General features: G+C 41.5%; 1 protein-coding gene across 2 annotated transcripts; it reads right to left on the bottom strand.

Annotated features, from left to right (window-relative positions):
* Positions 1–49: 49 nt before the first annotated feature.
* On the bottom strand, positions 50–23,382 carry LOC122032683 (WRKY transcription factor WRKY51-like). Of its 2 annotated transcripts, XR_006126192.1 has the most exons (5): positions 22,588–23,382; positions 22,375–22,500; positions 22,141–22,286; positions 8,892–8,946; positions 50–254 (listed from the first exon to the last, which is right to left on the bottom strand). XR_006126192.1 is itself a non-coding variant. In XM_042592003.1 (4 exons), the coding sequence occupies exons 1-3, from the start codon at positions 23,283–23,285 to the stop codon at positions 22,142–22,144; spliced, it is 969 nt and encodes a 322-aa protein (XP_042447937.1). In that variant the 5' UTR covers positions 23,286–23,382; the 3' UTR covers positions 19,808–20,136; position 22,141. The 2 variants fall into 2 exon arrangements, 1 of the variants encoding a protein (XP_042447937.1); XM_042592003.1 differs by lacking the exons at positions 50–254; positions 8,892–8,946 and adding an exon at positions 19,808–20,136.
* Positions 23,383–24,819: the final 1,437 nt, after the last annotated feature.

The following is a 24,819-nucleotide window of genomic DNA, read 5'->3' as shown; positions in this document are numbered from 1 at the left end:
TCAAATAAAACTACTAGGCATAATACTACTCATGGTTAGCTAACTAAAATCATGACAACTAAAGATTCTATGCATAACTGTCATAATTCTGAACACTTAAACAACCAAAGTGCAGGAAAGTAATGACATAAAGAGAATGCTATGTTCTAAGTGGGCTAGTTCTCAAACATCGTTATTCCAAGTTCCTTTTTCCACACACACCGTCGTTGCATTGTCCTCCAGCCTCCGCTAGTCCATCTTTCCTTTACCTTTATCTGCAGTATAAGGAAAGAGTATCTGTAAGCTTTATGCTTAGTAAGAAACCATCTACCTCACAAAACATGCACATGATGCAAATTATGTTTTTAAAACATGCTATTTAAAATACATTCTGAATATGCTAAGCATGGCATGACATACAACGCATAGAAAGCAGAACTGATCATAGAACTATCACATGTATCAGTAATGAAAACTAAGCTGAAGCATGAACTGAGCTAAAACTAAAACCAAGCTAGAGCTGAGTTTAAACTGTATACACAACTGATTTGTGAGTTTTGAAAACTATTTAATCATAGATAGATGAAAATACATAATCATGCTGCTGATGGGTCCGACATCTGTACATGCTATGCGCGCATCCCTAACTAGACCCGGGTTTGCAAGTCCCGAATCTAGTAGGGTTACTAGATTATCTGAACCTAGGGACGACTATGGGAGCTCAACCCAATGGATATCTAATCCAGTACAGTGTCATTGCTAAAAGTAAAATACTGAACATAGCTGATATTTCTTGTCTTGCTTTTATTAGATTGTCTAAACCTAGAACTAGGTTGTCTGAACCTAGAGGCGACTGTGGGAGCCCACCCATTGGACATCTAGTCCCATAAAAGCTGTAGCAAGACTACATGAGCTGTAAAATGCTTCTATTGCATTTATCTAGGCTATTAAAATGCCTAAGGTGGCATTTACCTGATCTAAGCATTTAATCGAACACTCGGTGTGCGCTAATGCACACCCTGTGTGCCAAAACTGCATAAAATTAAACTAATGCCTAAAAAACATACGGAAGCTACTTATACTGCAGGTGAGGGGTTTCTTACATTCTGCTCTGATTTTCTTACGATTCTAATCGCTAAATTTCTGGAGAAGACGATCCTTCCGACGATTCTCTTCCGTCTACGCGTTCTTCTTGCGGAGAGAAACGTCCTCGTGCCGGAGTCGTCGCCGGAATATGTTCCTATGGCCCTAGGGACGGAACCCTAGGTGTGCTTGTGGATTGGCGCCGAGAGAAGAAGAGAAGGGAGGGGCGGCGTGACTAGGGTGAGGGAGAGGAGAGTTACGTTAAAAATAACTCTTCACTTAATCTTTCCCTATTTATATTGAGTGGTAAATTCGCCCAACTTAAATATAAATATAATTGATTCTCTCTTCTTTCAGCACGGCCCTGCTGGGTTCACTTGGTTACTAGAGTTCACCTTTAAATCGTAGGACCCAATAGGTCTTGGGTTCAATTCCCGCGTAGACTATTTTTGTTTTCTATTTATTTTTGCTACTTCCGCTATTCTAAAAAAAATTCCATAAAAAATATCCTAAAATTCCAGAAAAATACTAGGATATTTCTAATAATTATTTTGAGAATTTTCGGGCGTTACAATTCCCCATACTTTATAAAAAGTTCGTCCTCGAACTTAGAATAACTCTGGGTATTTCTGTCTTATACTGGCTTCTGTCTCCCAAGTTGTCTCTTCTGCTGTGTGATTTTGCCAAATGACTTTTACTAATGGTACCTCCTTGTTCCGTAATTTCTTAACTGCTCGGTCTATTATCTGAATAGGCCGACTATCATAACTGAGGTCTTCGCAGACTGGTACCGACTGGGGCTCAATCACCTGTGTGGCATCTGGGATATGCTTCTTCAGCATAGAGGCATGAAATACATTGTGAATAGCTGACATCTCCTGGGGTAGCTCTAGCTCATATGCTACCTTGCCAACTCTTCTAGTGATAAGGTATGGTCCCACATACCTGGGACTCAGTTTGCACTTCTTCCCAAAACGCATTACTCCCTTCATGGGAGCCACTCTGAGGAACACTGTATCCCCAACTGAAAACTCTAAAGGTCTGCGCCGTGTATCGGCATAGCTTTTCTGGCGGCTCTGAGCAGTCTCTATTCTCTGGCGGATATGCTGTATAGCTGCTGTGGTATCTGCTACTAGATCTGTCTGAAGTTCTAGTTCTTTCTGTTCACCACTCTCATACCAGCAGATTGGAGATCTACACCTCCGCCCATAGAGAGCCTCGTAAGGTGTCATGCCGATGGTGGCCTGATAGCTGTTGTTGTATGCAAATTCTGCTAAACTCAGATATTTGCACCAACTTCCCTTGAAGTCTAGGGCACATGCTCGGAGCATATCTTCGAGTACCTGATTTACTCGCTCCGTCTGGCCATCTGTCTGAGGATGAAAAGTTGTGCTAAATTTCAACTTAGTGCCCAAAGCTGACTGTACACACTCCCAGAAGTGTGATGTGAACCTACTGTCCCTGTCTGAAATAATGGTTCGTGGGACTCCATGTAATCTAACAATCTCCTTGAGATACAACTGAGGTAGCTGTTCCATGGAATATGATATCCTGATAGCTAAGAAGTGGGCTGATTTAGTCAATCTGTCGACTATTACCTAGATGGTATCGAAACCATTCGTGGTCCTGGGTAATCCCACTATGAAATCCATGGAAATATCTTCCCACTTCCATTCTGGAATCTGGATAGGCTGCAAAACTCCTCCTGGTTTCTGATGTTCTGTCTTGACCCTCTGATAGGTCAGACAAGTGCTAACATATCTAGCGATGTCTCTCTTCATCCTAGGCCACCAAAAACGTCTCTTCAGGTCTTGGTACATCTTGGTGGAGCCAGGATGCATCGCATAAGGAGTCCTGTGAGCCTCATCTAAAATCTTCCTCTTTAGTTCCTCCTAATCTGGAACACAGAGTCTGCCACCGAAGTATAATACCCCACTATCGGACACTCTGAATTCTTTACTTTCCGATTCTGCTAGCCCTTGCTTGATTTTCTGAATTTCAGGATCCTGTTCCTGAGCTGTCTGGATGTCACCGAGCAGGGTAGATGCTAAGGTCATAGTAGAGAGCGTGTCCCACTATGAGTTCGAGACCAAAATCTGTGATCTCCTTCTGTAGGGGCGGTGACATGGCTGCTAGGGATAGTAAGGTAGCACTGGACTTTCTGCTAAGTGCATCTGCTACCTTATTAGCTTTTCCTGGGTGGTAGAGGATGTCTATGTCATAGTCCTTTACCAGCTCTAGCCATCTGCGCTATCGCATATTCAGATCCTTCTGAGTGAAGAAATACTTCAGACTCTAATGATCTGTGTACACTCTACACTGAGCTCCATATAGGTAATGTCTCCAAATTTTGAGAGCGAACACGACTGCTGCAAGCTCAAGATCATGAGTAGGATAGTTCCTCTCATAGTCTTTGAGTTGTCTGAAGGCATAGGCGATCACCTTGCCATTTTGCATCAGCACCGCTCCTAGTCCCAATTTGGAGGCATCACTATAAATGTCAAAGCTGCCTATGTTTTCTGGTAGAGTCAGAATAGGTGCACTGGTCAATCTCCTCTTTAGCTCGCTAAAGCTGTTCTCACAGTCCTCTGTCCACTGAAATCTTCTGTTCTTTCTGGTAAGAGCTGTCAGTGGGGAGACTATCCTGGAGAAATCTTCTACGAACTTTCTGTAATAACCTGCTAATCCCAGAAAGCTTCTGATCTCACTAGCATTCTTGGGTCTTTTCCAGTTACTCACCGCTTCTATCTTACTGGGGTATACCATGACACCATCCTTTGAGATGATGTGACCCAGGAAGGACACCTGATCTAACCAAAATTCACATTTCGTGAACTTGGTGTACAGCTGGTTCTGCTGAAGGGTCTGCAATACTATCTTCAGGTGCTCTGCGTGTTCTTCCTGAGTTCCTAAATAGATAAGGATGTCATCGATAAACACAATAACAAATCTATCTAGGTAGTCTCTGAATACCCTGTTCATGAGGTCCATGAAAGTAGCTGGAGCATTTGTCACGCCAAAGGGCATGACTACGAACTCGTAGTGTCCGTATCTAGTCCTGAATGTTGTCTTGGGTATATCCCCTTCTTTAACTTTCACCTGATGATAACCTGATCTGAGGTCTATTTTCGAAAACACTGCTGCTCCCTTTAGCTGATCAAACAGGTCATCAATTCTGGGAAGAGGATATCTGTTCTTAATTGTGACTTGATTCAGTGCCCGGTAATCTATACACAGGCGCATGCTCCCGTCCTTCTTCTTCACGAACAATACAGGCGCCCCCATGGTGAGTGACTAGGACGTATGAAGCCTTTGTCAAGCAGCTCCTGTAGTTGTTCATGAAGTTCCTTCAGTTCTGCTGGAGTCATGCGGTAGGGTGCCTTGGAGATAGGATTTGTACCGGGAATGAGTTCTATCTCAAATTCAATCTCCCTGTCTGGTGCTAGACCTGGTAACTCCTCAGGGAAGACTGCTGGGTAGTCACATACGACTCGGACCTCTGCTAGCTGTTGGTCCTTGTCCTGACTGGCATTGACTTTGATAATTTTGCTTCAACTTCTTCACCCTCTAGCTCTTCTTGTTATGCTTGACCCTTCCGGCGATGATTCCGGTGAAGAGCGGCCTCACTCTGATACCACTTGTTAGGACCAAAAGTAGCTAGAGGGGGGGGGTGAATAGCTCGTCGCGTTCGCTCGGTGCTTGGCGTTGCTTGTTTCTTCAAAGATACGCAGCGGAAAATACAGAAACAATCACACAACGCTAACACGGTTGGTTTACTTGGTATCCACCTCACAAGAGGTGACTAATCCAAGGATCCACACCAACACACACACCCTCCACTAAATAAAACTCTCCTTTATGGTAACTACCAAGGGCGGAGAAGCCCTACAAGACTCAATACAAGAAGAGAGGGAAAGGATACAAGAAATACAAGCTTACAAGCTTACAATGAGTATAAACCCTAACCCTAGCTTCTCTTCTTGGCTTTGATTCGCCTCTTGACTTGGAAAACTTCCAAGATCCTTCAAGAACTGGCGATCTGAGCTTTGTGAGTGCTGTGGAGGAGCTGGCGAGAAATCTGGAGTGAATCGGAGAAGAGATGCCGAAGGAAATGAACGCCTACGGCCTTTATCGACGCCAACGGTCGGATCCCGATCGATTCGAATGTTCCCAATCGATCGGGGAGGCTTTGGATCGACTCACGGATCGATCCAGAGTGCCTCTGGGCTCCCGCTGGATCGATCCACGGATCGATCCGGCCATTTGGGAACCCCCAATCGATCCACCGATCGATTGAAACATCTGGATCGATCCATGGATCGATCCGAGCTCGCTCGCAGAAGATCCGGATCGATCCACCGATCGATCCATCTCTGGATCGATCCATCGATCGATCCAACACTTGGTTTTTGCCCAAAACCAAGTTCCAAGCCTCTCAAACCAACATCCGTCAACCTTGACCTGTTGGTACATCATGCCTAGCATCCGGTCACTCCTTCGACCTGCTAGGACTTCCCACCAAGTGTCCGGTCAATCCTTTGACCCACTTAGACTTTTCTATTCATGCCAAGTATCCGGTCACCCCTCGACCTACTTGGACTTCCATCGATGTCCGGTCAATCCTTCGACCTATCTCAGATTTCCTCGTGCCAAGTATCCAACAATCCTTCGACCTACTTGGACTTCCCAACACCGGATGTCCGATCATCCTTGATCCATCTGGATTTTCCTCGGCTTCACTCACTGGACTTTCACCTAGCTTCACTCACTAGGGTTTTCCATCCGCCTAGCTTCACTCACTAGGGCTTTCACCTGGCTTCACTCACCAGGACTTTCACCTAGCTTCACTCACTAGGGTTTTCCTTCTGCCTGGCATCACTCACCAGGACTTTCACCTAGCTTCACTCACTAGGGTTTTCCATCTGCCTAGCTTCACTCACTAGGGCTTTCACCTGGCTTCACTCACCAGGACTTTCACCTAGCTTCACTCACTAGGGTTTTCCTTCTGCTTGGCATCACTCACCAGGACTTTCACCTAGCTTCACTCACTAGGGTTTTCACCTGGTTTCACTCACCAGGACTTTCACCTAGCTTCACTCACTAGGGTTTTCCTTCTGCCTAGCTTCACTCACCAGGACTTTCACCTAGCTTCACTCACTAGGGTTTTCACCTGGTTTCACTCACCAGGACTTTCACCTAGCTTCACTCACTAGGGTTTTCCTTCTGCCTGGCTTCACTCACCAGGACTTCCCTGTCAAGTATCCGGTCAACCTTGACCTACTTGACTCTTCTTCAATCAATTTCTTATTGTCAAACATCTAAACTCAAACCAAGACTCAGCTTGGTCACCCAGGTCAACCTTGACCTGAGGGATGTTGCACCAACAGCGTCGTCAAAAATTGGCTACTGAGTACCTCTGGAGGTATCACTAACTTCTCGGCAAATATCCTGGATATATAAGAATGGGTTGCCCCATTATCGAATAAGACAGTTGTACTTTGCTGTAAAATACTGATCTGACCTGTAACAACTGTCGAGGCATTTGCTACGTCCTCTCTGGTGAGTGCGTAGATCCTCGCATTGGTCGTAGCTGGAGGAGCTTCTAATCTGCCCTGACTGATGTGTGGACCATCTAAAGCGGCCTGCATCTGATGTAACTGAGCTGGCTGGCCTCCGTACTGAATCGGCTGGGGTTGAAGAAGACTAATCTTATTTGGGCACTTCTTAGCTATATGCCCTTCCTGTCCACATTCAAAGAATCCTCGTGTGCCCTTGCGATAAACTCCTGGATGAAATTTCCCACAAGTAGCACATTTGGGATAACTAGGCTGTTTGCTAGCTGGTCCTCCTTTTGGGTAACTCCCTGGTTTACGCTTGTTGCTGGAGTTCCCTTTCCAGTTAGAGCTGTGGCCCTGTTGTTTCTGAGTACCTGAGCCTCCTTGCCCTTTGGACTCTGAGAGGACTTGCTTCTGCTGCTTGATATTGTTCTGGTAGTGCTCGGTGGTCAGAGCACTGCTGACTAGTTCTTCGGTGGTTTGCGGCCTATGAACGCCGCCAACCACGTTCATTGCTATTTCCGGCCTCAGCATCTTGAGCATCAACCGGACTCGTTCTTTTTCTGTGCTGACTAGTTCAGGGCATAGACGAGCCAATCTGTTGAATTTCTTCACGGCTTCCTCAACTGATAGGTTGCCCTGACGAAACTCCGTGAACTCGTCGTAGTGGCGGTTTGTGACCCGCATGTGAAAGAACTCCTCGAAGAATTCTTTCTCGAAGTCGGCCCACGTCATCTGGTTCACTGGGCGCTTCGCTCTAATTCTCTCCCACCACATACGTGCATCTCCTGTCAAGCAGAAGGAGGCGCACTTCACCTTTTCATGCTCTGGCCAGTCCAGAAGCTCCATCGCGCTCTCTAGTGTTTTGAACCAGGCTTGAGCATCCCATGGTTCACTGGTGCCAGAGAAGTTCTCGAGCTTGACTCTCTGCCACTGGATCAGATAGGCTTCTCTTCTTGCCTATGTTGCTGGGGCTACTGGTGCTGTAGGCTGGACTGGTGGAACCTCTAAGACTACTGGCATTGCTAGGTTTGGTTCCGGGGTGACTGTGGGGGTATTCTGCTGATTAGCCTTTAAGGTGGTTATCTTCTGTTGCTGTTCAGCAAGCTGCTGCTGTAACTGAGCCACTAATGTTGTAAGGTCTGGGGGAGGTACTGAACTGCCTGCCTTGTGCTGGGGCTCAGTAGCTGGTGCCCTTCTAGCTAGGCGTCCTCTTGCCATTTCTAAAGGAAGAGAGGACATACATAACTAAAGCATCATGTTTACATAGCTAATACTATCATGTTCGTTACTATCACAGATAAGCATACTTTAGTTATCTACAAATAGGAAAGCAATAAACATAACAAAGTGAGAGGTATTCTTACTTGGAAGCTGCAGGTTCAATGCTGATGTGTGTGAGGGAAGTATGGAACTTGGCTCTGATACCACTCTGTAACGACCCGCCTTATACTGGCTAGGCTGTAAGGCCGGACCATCACATTATGCTGTGCTAAACTATTCCATGACCATTATTAAATCTAGGTACGAAAGCTGAACTAATTAAAACTTGGCTAAGCTATTATCATTTCCTTATTCTATGTGTGCTAAGGGGTGTAATCTAACTATTCATGACATATTTTACATCCCCCCATGGTCAAGGAACTGAACTAAGGGTCTCCCGGCTGTTATCAGGCCTCCCAATCGATCCACGGATCGATTGAAATGGTCTAATCGATCCAGTGATCGACTCAGCATGCTACTATATGCGGAACTTAGGTTGGATCGATCCAGTGATCGATTCAGCACGCTACTGTGCTCGGGCAATATTCTGGATCGATCGGCTGATCGATCCAGACTGGCCAATCGATCCAGTGATCGATCCAGAAGCTTACTGTTCGCAACAGAAAGCGACTGGATCGATCGGCTGATCGATCCAGAAGCCTGCTGTTCGCGGAACAAGAACACCAATCGATCAGCTGATCGATTGAAGACCCCCAATCGATCGGCTGATCGATCGGAATTTCTGATTTCGTATCAGAAGTCTGATTTCAGCACTGCTTCGTGCCGAAATCACATGTATAAACTCTATAACATCAAATAAAACTACTAGGCATAATACTACTCATGGTTAGCTAACTAAAATCATGACAACTAAAGATTCTGTGCATAACTGTCACAATTCTGAACACTTAAACAACCAAAGTGCAGGAAAGTAATGACATAAAGAGAATGCTATGTTCTAAGTGGGCTAGTTCCCAAACATCGTTATTCCAAGTTCCTTTTTCCACATACACCGTCGTTGCATTGTCCTCCAGCCTCCGCTAGTCCATCTTTCCTTTACCTTTATCTGCAGTATAAGGAAAGAGTATCTGTAAGCTTTATGCTTAGTAAGAAACCATCTACCTCACAAAACATGCACATGATGCAAATTATGTTTTTAAAACATGCTATTTAAAATACATTCTGAATATGCTAAGCATGGCATGACATACAACGCATAGAAAGCAGAACTGATCATAGAACTATCACATGTATCAGTAATGAAAACTAAGCTGAAGCATGAACTGAGCTAAAACTAAAACCAAGCTAGAGCTGAGTTTAAACTGTATACACAACTGATTTGTGAGTTTTGAAAACTATTTAATCATAGATAGATGAAAATACATAATCATGCTGCTGATGGGCCCGACATCTGTACATGCTATGCGCGCATCCCTAACTAGACTCGGGTTTGCAAGTCCCGAATCTAGTAGGGTTACTAGGTTATCTGAACCTAGGGACGACTATGGGAGCCCAACCCAATGGATATCTAATCCAGTACAGTGTCATTGCTAAAAGTAAAATACTGAACATAGCTAATATTTCTTATCTTGCTTTTACTAGGTTATCTAAACCTAGAACTAGGTTGTCTGAACCTAGAGGCGATTGTGGGAGCCCACCCATTGGACATCTAGTCCCATAAAAGCTGTAACAAGACTACATGAGCTGTAAAATGCTTCTATTGCATTTATCTAGGCTATTAAAATGTCTAAGGTGGCATTTACCTGAGCTAAGCATTTAATCGAGCACTCGGTGTGCGCTAATGCACACCCTGTGTGCCAAAACTGCATAAAATTAAACTAATGCCTAAAAATCATACGGAAGCTACTTATACTGCAGGTGAAGGGTTTCTTACCTTCTGCTCTGATTTTCTTACGATTCTAATCGCCAAATTTCTGGAGAAGATGATCCTTCCGACGATTCTCTTGTGTCTACGCGTTCTTCTTGCGGAGAGAAACGTCCTCGTTCCGGAGTCGTCGCCGGAATATGTTCCTATGGCCCTAGGGACGGAACCCTAGGTGTGCTTGTGGATTGGCGCCGAGAGAAGAAGAGGAGAAGGGAAGGGCGGCGTGATTAGGGTGAGGGAGAGGAGAGTTACGTTAAAAATAACTCTTCACTTAATCTTTCCCTATTTATATTGAGTGGTAAATTCGCCCAACTTAAATATAAATATAATTGATTCCTTCTTCTTTCAGCACGGCCCTGCTGGGTTCACTTGGTTACTAGAGTTCACCTTTAAGTCATAGGACCCAATAGGTCTCGGGTTCAATTCCCGCGTAGGCTATTTTCGTTTTCTATTTATTTTTGCTACTTCCGCTATTCTAAAAAAAATCCATAAAAATATCCTAAAATTCCAGAAAAATACTAGGATATTTCTAATAATTATTTTGAGAATTTTCAGGCGTTACACATACCGCCATACGCTGGGTTAAATCTGCAACTTGCCTCCGAAATTCTTAATTGTCATTATGTCTTAGACGCTATGACCACAATGCTCAGCTTCCTCTGCCGAAGCCTATTGTTGTGACTACGACTACGACCACAATGATCCACCATTAGATCTGTTGATGACCTTCTCGAGCTCTAATACTAACTAAAGCCGGACAGAATAGTGATTATCCTACGAGCTGAAGAGAAGAGGGAAATTGAGGAGAAGACAAAAAGAAGAACCTCTAAGAAGGAAACTTTTTATTAAAACTAAAGGATTGCGATGTGTACAATCCGCAAGTGCACGGTTGTCATCAAGTAATAAAATATTGATCCCACAAGGATTGTTAATTAAGTACTAGTTAACTTCACATGATGAGTTTTTAGACAATCGAAGATTGGTTCACGAGCGCTTGAAAGGGAGAGAGGGAGAGAGAGGGGAAGAGAGAGCGCATATGAGTGAAGGAAAAGAAAGTAGAGAGAGGGAAAGAGTGATTTAAGGAATGATTCTAGAGTTCGGTTTCATTAGAATGCTAGTTAATGTCCATATACATTGTTCATCTCCTTACCTCTATTTTTATGCACATGTAGGAAGTCTAACTAAATACTGACACTACTTCACGATGGTCATTTCAGAGTGTCACCCCTATTGGTATTCGATGACACTAAGTAGAAGAGATAATCTAGCAAGTCGGTTAAATGGATACCCTTATCACTAGGGCTCTCGGTCATATAATCACTAGATTACATAAGACACTTATTAACATAGAATGAGAGATAACTCATTAAGCCTAATTAAATGCTTCCTTGTGGAGAATTGTCTTTCCTTTTAAGGTGATACTCTAGATGTCTAGTTAAAGGAATACTCATGTCACTAGGGCCCCCGGTCATACAATCTAGAGTATCCTCTCTATGGCCCCCAAAGCGTAGCATAGATGGTGGGCATATGACATCTCTGACGTAATGACCAGGGGTCGATACTCAGGAACTTACGACCTTGAATTTATCCCACCATGCGTCTGACGCTTATGTACCTATATGTACCTTCCTCCATATTCGTGGGGTCGACACTAAGGGGTTGTTAATATAGCGAATCTACATTTAGAGTATCCCCTCTATGGGGTGAACAATCAAAATACATCTACATGTTTACACCATTGACACATTTCATTAAGCACATAAAAATACAACACATATAGAACATGACATAAACACTTCATTGAATAAGAAAATTTCTAAATACATAGCTCATATATCACATCACATCATAGTTACTTCCTACATCTTACTTCCTACATCTTAGATCGAGAAAATCTACTCTATTGCAAGGAAGATACAAACAAGAGAAAAAAAAAATTAAGCATCCTACAATCCAAAACACAAGATAGAAAAGAGAGGAATGCTTATCTATGTGTCGCTGGTCTTCTTGCTTGCAATCCTTACTCCAGAGGTGGACGGATCGTGTAGATCGGAGAAAATGGAAGCTATAGGTTTTCCCCTTAAAGAGAAAACCCTTCCCCAAGGAGAGAGACAAAATCCTAAATCCAAAATGAGTGAAAGAATGAATCTCTTGATCCTTTTATACCTCCTCCAAACTATCCATATCTGCTAGGTTTATAGGTCTCCACCAAAATTAAATTTTCACCCCTTAAACATGATTTTCTCATATTTCACCTTGAACCAAAGTTGTAGCCAATTATCTACATTCTGATATTTGGATCAAGTCCTGGACCAACCAAGCCAAAAGTTATTGTAGTTCAAAGTTTGGTCTGCAGTCTGGGCCGAGGACCCGATCTAGCCGCAACTGGAAGGCACGACTGTGCCTTTTAGCATGGCTAGATCACAATTTCTCTCTATTGAACCTAAAAAAAATTGTAGATCTTGAAGTTAACTACATTTTGATATAAAGAATAACCCGTAACTCAAACCAAGCACAAAGTTATAGTTGTTTTAAAATAAATTTGCAATATGTCCAAATTCAACACAGTCCTATTTTCGGCACGACACTATCTCAACTCCACATCACACGACCCCCTCTTGTTTTCCATTACACGATCATGCTTAGAGGCACGATCGTGGCATGGATGCCCTTGGGTGGAAAAGCACGGTCGTGCCATTTGACATGGTTGGCCTTTGAAGCATCTTTGGAAATGTGGCACGACCGAAACATAGTTTAGCCGTGGAAGGGAGATGTGGTTGTGTGTTTTCACATGGCCACTCCCTGGTTTGCTGCTGATGGGAGGCACAACCGTGCCTTAAGGCATGATCTGCCCCTTCTATGTAATGGGAAAGGGCACACGGCCATGCCAAGAGGCAAGACCCATGTTGATGATCTTCACAAGTTGCTTCAATGTGTGCATTTTACTCCATTTTCGCTCCAAATGATGTACTGTCAATCAAAACATGTAAAGAGCAAATCTCCAAACAAATAAAATGGAAGTATGACATAGTAATGAAATAGGGTGCAATAAACATAAATTATATGCATGAAATACAAGTAGATGTGTGTTAAAGAATGATTAAAAACATATATAATCTACGCACATTAGGTTGATCCGTCAACATCTAAACATGACTCTTATATAGACCATAACTTAAGACTCAAATAAGGAAAGAAATTACAATTAACATATCTTAATTCCAATCTTGTAAATAAAGGAAATAGATTTTTATCAAAAAAGAAAAGTAATTAACTTAACGATCTTAACTCCAATCAAGAGTGAAACAAGATAAATCCTATCTAAAATATTCCAAAAATATGAAAATTATCCTAAATATCTAAAAACTAAAATTATCAAAAATAACAAAAATATCTTGAAAAGGGTTTAAACGACAGAATTAGGGCTGAAAATTTGACGGTTATGGTTTCATCGATGACAAACGTAGGTTTTCGAATTGTACATGTGTGACGACAGATAGAACCCGATTCCGAGTCCCAAGTCATAAGTTATGCCCGTTTGAAGTTTAAATACTCATATTGGGCTTCAACACGGGTTGGGCCTATATAAGTTACCCTAAGAAAATAGTGGATTACCAATTCTATCATCCTTTAGAATAATGAGTGTTTGTTTCAAGACATGTTGTATTCTTGGAGAGCAAGTTCTTTTACAAGAAAATAGTGGGAGTGAGGTTGAACTTGGGGCAGATTAAGAAACTCCAATAGACACCGAAGAGATGTCTAATCAGGAATCACAGTCAATTACTCATAAGGATGAAGTAATGGTTGAACCTATTATTACACCACCTCTTCGTAGATCTAGTAGGATGCATCTAATTTTCAAGAGATGAATTTCTCATAAGTGAATCAAAAGACGTGTTACTTGTTGAGGATGAGAAGCCTAATAATTATGAAGAAGTTTTAAATAGTTCAGAAAGTGACTCATAGTTAGAAGCCATAAAATCAAAAATGAATTTCATGTATGAAAGCCAAGTTTGGAACTTGTTGGATCCAATGAAGGTATTACACCTATTGGGTGTAAGTAGTTTTTCAAGAAGAAAATCGACATGGATGATAATTTAATTACCTACAAAGTGAGATTGGTGACAAAAAGTCATCGCCAAAAAAATATGATATTGATTATGACGAAACCTTCTCACCAGTAATCATGCTCTAATTCATTTGGATGCTCCTGACCATAATGACTCATCATGATTATATGATATGACAAATGATTGTGAAAACAATTGATCATGTCTGGAAGTTGAGTAGATGAGTGATCGGTGAGGAGGCGGGAATGTTGACAGAGGGACTGGTAGCTGGAAACTATGAGCCTGCACACACCACAGAGAGAGAAAATAGGAACATTAGAGTGAGAACTAGGGAGGGGGTCCCTTGCACAAGTACTCTGATGCTCAAGTCAGAATAGTAGTCCCGACCAAAAATGTGAAAAAAATGAACAGTATTATAAATGCGTGTGTGCGCGTACCTAGCCAGTGGAGGGATATACTGTCTCTCATAACCTCCATAATAATGAGACATCAGAGAATATCTAATGTTAGAATATGTCGAGTGGTGAAAGATATACAACAACTTTCCCCTTGGCAGAGGAAAATTTTGTTGAGGGTATATATAAGAGTAGCAAAATATTCTCTAGCGAGTAACCGTTATTCTCTGATATGTTATTGCGATTATTTGACAATATTATCGCTTAGAGGGAGTCTGACCTTGCTTTGAGGCCGACCATATATAAGCTAGGAGTCATGCCCATGAGGAGTGGGGAATTGAGCCTCGATGTTCAACCGACTCTAAGTTGACTGGATGTAAGCTGGGAGTCATGGCCATGAGTGGGGAATTGAGTCCGAGTGTTCGATTGGCTCTAGAGCCGACCGAATATAAGCTAGGAGTCATGCCCATGAGGAGTGGGGAGTTGAGCCCAGATGTCCGACCGACACTAAGGTTGATTGGATGTAAGCTGGGAGCCATGCCTATAAGTGGGGAGCTGAGCCTCAATGTCCGACCGTCTCTAGGACCGACTAGATGTAAGCTGAAAGTCATGCCCATGAATGAGGAGCTAAGTCTGGCTGTCTAACCAGCTCTGGGGCCGATCGGATATAAGCTGGGAGTCATGCCTATGAGGAGTGAGGAGCTGAGCCCCGATGTCCAACCAATGGGGTCAACTAGATGTAAGTTGGGAGTCATGCCTATGAGGAGTGGGGAGCTGAGCCCCGATGTTCGACCAATGGGGTCGACTAGATGTAAACTGGGAGTCATGCCCATGAGTTGAGAGCTGAGCCTGGGTCTTCTACCGACTTTGGGGTCGACCGAGTTTTAAGCTAGGAGTCATGCCTATGTAGAGGGGGGAGCGAAGCCCAGATGTTCGACTGGATCCAGGACCCACTGGATATAAGTTGGGAGTCATGTCCATGAGAAGTGAAGAGCTGAGCCTCAGAGAAAGTGGTTCGTTCGGATACGTATACCTTAACTTTGACTGCCATTGTATAATCGATGAGCACGTGAGGGGGGGAGGGGGGGGAGGGGTGAATCATGTGTCTTTTAAAAAACTTATATTTTTCGACTTTGAAAATGAGTATGTAACGAAATAACACAACACAAAAACAAAAAGCAAGAACAATAACTCGAGGAGTTACTTAATTCAGAGTATTCGACAACTTTTACACCAAGACCTACGATCCCTTGGACCGTATCGATAGATAATCGACTATAAACCTCTTCTGAAACTCTCAGAAGAGGGAATAGAGTACAATAGTAAACTAAGGACAAGTGTAACAATCTACACTTTCCTTATGTAGTAATTAAACACTTAATTAAAAATTTTATTATCCAACACTTGAATATTATCAGATAGAGCTCGGTGTTGGACGATTTTTCTTTAATAGTAGGATGTCGCAGCGTCACAACACAGTAGGAGGGCAAAGTCGGAGCAGCCGAAATCATGAAAGATCGTGTATTGAAGTTGTAAACGAGTTGTCTTGAATGCTTGGGCGAATGACCCTTTTATTGAGTATTGAGGTGCCTCTAAGCTCAATGAGGGCACCTCTAGTAGCAAAAATGATCTCGAAAACCTCGGTCTTGATAAGCTCCACTTACTGTGATTTCTATCTACGCGAGGGCGCCTCCAAGTACTTTGAGGCTCCTCCAAGTACTTTGAGACGCCTCCAATGTGCTTCGAAGGCACCTCCAACGCCTCCAGGGCGCCTCCGCGCATCGAAACCTTATCCGCAAACTTTATCTCTTTGAGGGCACCTTCGCCCTATCCAGGACACCTTCCATGCTGATCTCAGGCGCCTCCAAGCACCTCTAAGGCATTTCGGACACTATTTATCCGAGGTTGATTTTTGTTATTTCAACCCTGCAAAATGTGTTAGTCTAAAATCAAACTATACCCTGCAAAACAAAATTAGCACAATAATAAAATAGAATTATTAATTAGATTATGTCTTTCTAAGACCAGAATTTAATCATGGTCTCAGTCTAGATTTCCAAAATAGACATAAACTGGGTCAGCGCCTAAAGTCCCTAATTGGGACTCGTCCTCACTGGAATACTCTCCTTCAGTGACTTACCTTAGTTACTATGCAAAATCGATTGACTCTCTTTTGACCCACCAGATCTTTCTGTCAGTTGTCAGATCCGCAAACCTAACTAGATTTCGGACAACTGTCAGGTCCTGCAGACCCAGCCAGACTTCCTGCCAGATGTCAGGTCACTTCTTGACCTATTTGGACTTCTATACCAACTATCAGGTCCTCCAAACCTAACTGGATTTCAGCCTGGTGTTAGATCCATCAAGTCCTGCACACTTTGTATAAAGGTTAGATCACACCATACTTAACTTTAATACATTTGTCATTCATCAAAATTTAAGTTTAATCATTGGTGTCAACTGCACTAACAACAACCTCACCTTGACTTTAATTGTCACATCGTCTTGACTGTCAACCCCACATTACCTTTGGGTTTCTTCACAATGCGCCGTATCAACAACTTTCCTTAATGGAAATATGTTCAAGGATGCGTATATGGTACAATCCAAAAGTTTTATTTCAGTTGATAAAATTAAAATATGTAAACATCTAACCGTCTATTTATGAATCAAAGTAAGTATTTTGGAATATTTATTTTGATGAGATAATCAAAGAGTTTATTTTTTTATAAAATCTAGATGAACCCATGTACATGAAGGTTAGAGTTATATTCCTAATGTTAGATATTTGTGGCATAGTGTTCCTAATGTTAGATGTTGATGAGATATTACGCTAATACTTGATAAGTTCAATTTAAACAGCATGCATCTGGAAAGAAATTTCAAGAAGTGCTGGAAGAAGCTTTCATCCACCTTCTTGGAATTGAAGGTGAACTATATACATTGGCATTCCTCCTTGGCACGTGAAAATTTCTCCTGTTTTTTCTCGTTCAAAACTTCAAATAGCTAATTCGACAAGCATTAATGTCGTTTTACAATTATTTTCTCCTTGTTCCAGGTGTCGAATCTTGTTTGGCTACCCTAACCCTCAGCCAAAAGGAACTACAAAATCTCCTGGAGATCAGAAGTAGGTAGGCCTCATATGCCATCCAGCTTTCTACAAGGTAATTCTGTTCTATTCAACACACTAAACATTCGAAGAGGCATAATTCCCGCCGCTACGGGCGGATCCATTCCTCACCTCATCCATCTACCTCAAAGCCTCTCCTTGGTAGTCATGTCCATGCTCCGATGTTCCCTCCCCCCAAGCCTCTTAAGAGGAAATGGAAACTTAAGGAGATCCTAAGTGTTGATCCGCTAAGCAAGCAGTCGGAAAGTACAAATGCAAACATGGCAGTCCTAACTCTAATGGCCATAATCTCGTAGCCGATACTAATGGCGACCACAAGACTCTCGGTAGAATTTTTCAATGACCCTAAGATCCATGATGCCTTCTTCGTAGACGTGTAAATGAACCAAATTAAATCGTTCATAAATTATTCGAAACTCGATTTGATAAAAACTCATTTAAACTCGTTAAGATAAACAAATCAAAATCAAGTTTCACAATATTCGACTCGTTAGCTTGTGAACATGTTCGTTAGTAAACTCCTGAATCAACTTTTAAATGAAAAAAATAAGGGTACGTTTGATTTATGTGTTTTCCATTTTTATTTTCTGAAAAACATATATTTTTTAAAAAATAGAATATGACTTTTAAATATTTTCTATTTTTTTCAGAAAATATTATCTATTTTTTAGAAAATAAACATAGAAAATATAAATCAAACATCATTTTTAAAAACACGCATTTTCTAAAAAATAAAAATAGAAAACGTGTAAACCAAGCGCACCCTAATAATTTTGATATTGAATTTATAGATTTTACACTCTAATTACGAAAAATATAGACAAATATATTAAATTTATTTATTAGAATAAAATTATAAATTTTAATAAGAATATTATAATTTTTTAAATATATAATTTAATTTTTAATGAATATTTAAATTTATAATTTATATTTATTAAGTTCGTTTAGACTCGATAAAAATTCGAATAAATTTGTGAGTCATGAACATATTCATTAAATAAAATTCAAGCTCGACTCGATTATAAACGAGTCAAATTCAAACATTCAAAAATTCAACTCAGATCGATTCGATTATACCCCTAGAGTTATTCAGGCTGGGCGATTACTCTGGCTTAGTTGTCTCAAATGGTATGTTTGCACTAGGTTTTAGGAATTTCAACAGCCCGAGTAGTAAGTAGTTCGACTAGTTTTGGGCACTCTGGAATGGGTGGGTCCCCGGGTTCTGTGGCATCGAAAATAATTTTTCGATAGCCATGACAGTGAACAATATGTCACTAGGGAGCGTCACAAGAAATATAGTGCAGCTGGTTCGTTCAGAGCTGAACATTCCCATACCTGAAGAATTTTCAAGGTTTGGCGAGAAAGGGCTTGCCATGCTGCTTAATATGGGTCAATAGATAGAGAAACACAGCACTCTATTGTTCTTACTATGTATCATCTTATATGTTAATACTTAGAATGATTTTTTTTTTCAATTAGAAAATAAAAGAAAACAGAAATACAATCATCCTTCACACATACTGTGAACTACTCAGAGAGAAACTGAGGTAGAGATCAAATGTTGATTGTGTTTTGTTGGATGAAACTGTAATCCATATATCATATATTCATATAATTTACATAAAAGCGCCAGTGTGATTACTTTAATAGATTTAGGGTCAATTCCCAACTGATATAAAATATCTTATTACCTCTCTGACGCAAAGGACCGATGTACTAACACCTTTGCTCTAATATAATTTACATAAAAGTATGAATCATATTTATGAAATCATTTTCCATGGTCAATGGTTACTTTTACAAATTCTGATTTCATAAAATTAAGATTCAGGTTTATAAAATCAGAATTAACAAAAGTTCCTATAAAAAATTTATTATAAGTAAAATAGAATTTATATAATTTATACGAAGTTTTAGTATAAAGATTCTGTATCCGAAAACTTTTATATAAGGGATTGTATCAAAATAATTCACAATGTTTTGGGGACACAAATAAGTACACAACTACTTGGTCGACCAAATTCAATTGGTTTTTTTTTACTCCAATTGTTTCTTCTACTTGAGCTCACAGCTCTTCCGAGGCATTTGTTTTGCTTATGTATTTTACTGTCCTCATTATATGCTTTTATCAGAGAGTTCCATTTTTTTTTTTTTTGTTTTTTGCAAGCGCAATTTTTATGTTTTCTGCGATCTCATTCTATTGTAGCTCGAGGGCTTTTAGATGACTACACAGATACTTGTAAGTTTTTTTTTTTGTCTAGCAAGAAAATTGAATCAACTGGTCGAGTAATAATTAGTTTCTCTTGAAATTTTTGTATGATGTTCATTATTTGAAATTTGTGCATTATTATTACATAGGTTGATTGTGTTAAGGTATATAATGGTAAGTTTAATAAACCCACTAATTTATCTAATCATACTAACTAAATAAGAGGCAAACAAAATAGATCAAGTTGGTCAGTTGATTTGGCAGGCAACAGAAGCCATAGTAACAACCGAGGAAGCCAAACGACTATTCCTGGAGCTGGACTATGCGAACTAACCATCTAAAATGGCAAGTTACACAACCCAATTCAGGCAGGTGCACATCAAAAAAAATTGAGAAAATAAAACTACTAGAATAAATTATTCATATTAATACAACCAAATAGGCAAAATATAAACAATGAAAACGGGCATCTTGAAAGCGGGCATCTCAACTATGGTCGCATCGGTATGCGAAGCCACTGCCCGCAAAGTAAACCCCCTTGGTGTAGTTTTTGTTCCTACAAACCTGTTAGATTATATGACGCGTGTAAATTTCATTATTTACATCAATCAATGAAGGATATAAGCATTCAAAACAACTTGGTTATCGAGTCTATCTGTTTGTTAGAAAATAATTTATATATAAAAAAGATCTTATTTCTATCATTTAAAGATTATTATAATTTCTTTTTCATTTGAATTATATATAAAAAAATTCTATCTCTATGTTTAATCGCTAAGTGCAGCAGGCTGCTTTGGTAGTGGTTACTCAGCTAGCCTAGTCTACTTTATTCATTCCATCTATTTTAACTTACAAACTTATCTGATTTGCTGCCTTTGAAACTTAGGTAAATTTCACAGAGCGAAATGAATAATTTTAAAAAATATAAATAAAGAAATTGTAAGGTTGCAATTTATGGACAATTAACTTTTATCAATTGCATTATTCCCTCATGAGTCATGCATCACCACATTGATATCTGTGGCCCTAGGTCAAACCTACCCGAGTTGACTGAAATTAATTTAGACGAAGAAAGGACAGCACCGACATGTGATGGAGTCGTCCAGAATCCAATGAAAGGCTAATTGGAAGTGGTCCCAAATCGCCATTGATAGGGTGGCGTTTGTCAAACCAGACTTTGCCCAGTGTGTTACACAAGCGTTTCGTGGTTTGGTTTGGTTTGGTTTGCCTTGTCAGGAAGCGAGTGGTCCCTGCATTAGTTGATGGCAATAGATGCCAATTCAACTGGATTGACATTTTGCTACTGGATAGCACTGAATAACCTTTTTAGGTTGAGTTATGAAGTAAAAAGAGCATCAGAACCATAAGAACATATTGCTCCAACCACTCAAAAAGCAAGTGAAGTGGGCGTTGGCTTTCATCCACGAGCATCGTCCAATAAAATTAGTTCATTATTGCTCTCGGGCACTGATGCCAACCTCCACCCACTAGACGTAGTGTAGTAGTTTCGAGACAAAAGGTTGACTATTGAGGCATCTGATTTAATAAACAAAGACCAACTTGGACAACAATCCAAAAGGTTGTCTAGGTTTGCTATGCACAAGTCAAAAATATTCAAAGCCAAATTGGATTTGTATTGATCTTTTGGAATATTTAGTGAAATAAAAAAAAACAAAGGCTAAAGATTCTTCTACTGGCCATTTTCCCCCCATGATAGTGGTTGGGCATTTGGTATCGAATCAAACTGAGTGCAAGTGGCGTTTCTAGAATATTAATAAATTAACCAAGAATTTTGGAAATTACCGTGCTACTCAAATTCAAGGGGTGACTAGAGTTTGAATCACAGAGAACAATTTTAAATAAACTATATTTTAAAATTAGTCAGGCTAAGAAAGAAAGTAGTCTACTTTAAAAATTAATTGAGGGGAACCCTAATACCAAAATTATTAAAAATAATAATAATAATGACGAAGAAGTCAAGCGTTTTAAAATTAAAGACCATGTCATCCTCCACTATTTATAGTGCCCCAACTAAAGTAATTTGACTCAACTACGCACACCATTTAGTCCTCATTGAATTAACTCATAGAGTGAAAAGCACCCACTTCACCAAATAGGAACATTATTAATAACACCCACGTGTCGCTTTGTCATCTACTGTCAGTCAACGGGGAAAGCAGGGCCCTCTCGTTTTGACTCCAATTTACCTACCCGGATTTCAAACGAATCTCCAACCCGACTTATTGCTCTAACTCTAGTGCCCATAATTTCTACCCCTCTAACTTCTCCTCTTTTTATAATAATTAACAATCGTTAACAATGTTACTGACTATTCAGAAGATAATTAACGATGTGTATGGTAGATTACGAGGAAAATGCCAAGTTAAAATAAAGTTTTGGACAAATGTTTTTTTTACCTTTTCTTTCCTCGCTATTGATTTTTTATTCTGTTTTTTCTTATTAATTTCTTTTTTTGTTTTGGGGTAATTTTCGTGGAAAGGGGCAAAAAACAAAAAAGTCAGGAGAAGTGAACGGGGAAGATTGAAGACTGCGGGAGAAGGGGAGGACCTCAAATGACGGAGTCGGCGGCGGCGCTCGAGGTATGGCGGTGCTCCCCCTCGTAGGTCACGATCAGCATCAAAGGGTCGTCGAGTGCTCGCTCCACGTGCTTCCTGGCGGGGCAACCGCGGAGGGTGCTGCACTTATAGTAGCCCCTGCGAGAGAGGAGAATGTTAGATCGATTCCAAGGCCGTTCGTCGGAGATTCGGTGGCGGAGGAGAATGAGGAGACGGCGACGCTTACCTGGGATAAGGGGAGCCCTTGATCGGCTTCTGCCCGTACTTTCGCCACGAGTACTCGTCGGCGGGAATGTCGGAAGATTTCGAGCTCACCGCCGGGACGCGGATCGTCCGCTTGACACGAGATTTCCTAATTAAAATCAGATTGGGGTTGCATCGGGTCAAGGTTGTTTGTTATATTGCGATCTTGAAGTTTTTTTGGTTGAGTTCCAGTTACCTTCTCTTGGAGCAGTGGCAACGCACGCCGGGGACGGCACACTTGCCGACGACGTGCTCTGAGTGCGCGTGAGCGTGCTCGTGGCACCGTCGATCGACCGCAGCGGAGACGATCGGAAGCTTGCCGGCTGAAACAGGCGGGGGGAGGAGGGATGAGGCGGCACCGAACCGGCTGTTCGACAAACTGCCGTCGCCAGTGACGGAAGACACGAACGAAGATGTCGCGGGGGAGATCGGCGTAGAGATGCTGAAATACTCCCTGTTAAATCGGCTGGGCGGCGACGTCTCGCTTGCGGAGGCGGGAATCGGCTTAGTGAAGTCGAGGGTCCGGGCCTGGGCAAGGGCAGGCACCGCCGCAGGCGGAAGGGGATGTCCGGGAGGCTTGATCCGGAGCGGGACGGGGGCGAGGGTCATGGTTTTCGCCACAGCGGTAACCGGCTCCGGCACCGCCGGCGGCGGGGGCGATGCAGTAGGGCCGCGACGAAATCGGGCGTGGCCGGTACGGTTGAGGACGGAGATGAACTTCTTGAACTTGGACACGGTGACGTCAGCGATATCGCGGCAATCTAGCTGTTGCTGGGATCGGTGATCGGAGAGGCGGAGGATGAGGTGCTCCATGGAGCGGAGTCCAGCGGCGCCAGCTTCCTGGATGGCCATCTTCTCCTCTATTTCGGCGTAACTCATCAGATCGACGGCCATCGCCGCAGATCTGAGCCGAGCAACTAGCAAGCAAGAGCAGTCGAGAAGGAAGCGGCGGAGGAGGAACTAGCCAGGCGAAGGCGATGAGACCTGAAGGGGCGGGCATTTTATAGGCCTAGGGCCTAGGCAAAAGAAGAGGGCCCTTAACGGTTCGTGTTAAAGCTGGTTAGTTTCAATCCGACGGCTGAGATCGCCCAGAAAAACAATTAATGACGTTTTCCAAATAACTCCACTATTTTGCTTACCTAATTTTTTTGTTTTTGCTTACCTAATTATAAGATGAAATGGTTGTATATACACATCATTCAACGTACTGCAATTGGCACGTGCAAGTCAGCTGTCTCAGGGTCAACCATCGTTTTTCACGGCAAATGGGTCAACTGCTGAGAAAATTTTCACTCGCGCTCGAAGACTTCGATCGATCGATCGATCGGCCTCGCGATTTCGTCGAGTTGATTGCGATTGCAAATGTCGATAAGAAAAAAGTAATGGCGATTGGTTTTCTTGTGCGACTCTCTCGCTTGCTGCTTCTCGGCCGGCCAAATAGAATTGGAGTTAGGGTTTCGTTGCTCCCCCTGCGACTTCGCTCCGCCTCTTCGCCTTCTCCAATTTGTGAGAAAGTAAGTGTTTTTCCTTGTGTTTCTTTTTATTCTGCGATTGGCGAATCGGTCGCACAATCGCATGAGCTGGTTCCCATTTGATAGTTGTTCACCGTGAAATTTCGATTTCGAACTTGTTAAACCGTCTGGTTTCAGATTGTTCATTTGTCTTACATTTGTTTCTAGAGTTCAGAATGATCCTATTCGGTCGATGAAGGCATGCATTGCGCTCAAAAGACTTGCAGACGTTTTGTTTCTTTACTTTCTAAAAATTTCTTCTGGATGATAACTGGATTTCTTTTTGTTGCTAGCAGAATAGTGCATTGGCATTCTTCTACTTACTTATTGTAGTCAGATTCTAAAGTTAATGAATTTATCTTTTCTTCTATAATTACAAATCAATTCATCTCACAACTGGAAGAATTAAACAAAACGATGTACATTTACTCAGAAGTTAATATGTTTGTAGAATCACCGCTGAAATCAATCTTGCAATGTATTAGTCTGTTAATATTCTCATAATTGAGACGTCTTCAATTGATTAAATAGATTACAAGAAAGTACCATGACCACTGAAGGTTAGCTCTTTATGATTTTGGTTCACCTAATGCACTTGAACATATGCTCGCAATGAAACACTGTAAGATCTTATAGTGCAAATCTAGAACTAGTAGTAGCAACTAGCAAGCTCTCTCCCTTTTTGATAGTCAAACAAAACATAATTTGAGAAAGCCTCCAGCCATTTAAGTGTTGCAATAATTATAGATAATCTCTTGAAGTTTGTTATTTTTAGATGCAAAGGCCATGTAATCCTATTCAAAGAACTTCCAGTACACTGATTGATCCATTGCATTCTTTCTCAAGACTGTCATTAAAGCTTTTGCAACTGAATGTTCGACAAGACAGTAGTGAAAACAACCCATTGCAGTCCCCAC

This window comes from Zingiber officinale, chromosome 1A (assembly GCF_018446385.1).
Source record: "Zingiber officinale cultivar Zhangliang chromosome 1A, Zo_v1.1, whole genome shotgun sequence".
NCBI classification, from domain to species: Eukaryota; Viridiplantae; Streptophyta; class Magnoliopsida; order Zingiberales; family Zingiberaceae; genus Zingiber; species Zingiber officinale.
The sequence above is the reverse complement of the archived record's forward strand: the minus strand, read 5'-3'. Positions and strand labels throughout refer to the sequence as shown.

What these genes read in the sequence shown, in the direction of transcription:
- LOC122032683 (XM_042592003.1), bottom strand. Translation starts at nt 23,285, where the DNA reads ATGGCCGTCGATCTGATGAGTTACGCCGAAATAGAGGAGAAGATGGCC. An exon ending in TGCCACTGCTCCAAGAGAAG is followed by an intron (nt 22,501 to 22,587) that starts GTAACTGGAACT and finishes GATTTTAATTAG; the next exon opens with GAAATCTCGTGTCAAGCGGA. An exon ending in AAGGGCTCCCCTTATCCCAG is followed by an intron (nt 22,287 to 22,374) that starts GTAAGCGTCGCC and finishes CCTCTCTCGCAG; the next exon opens with GGGCTACTATAAGTGCAGCA.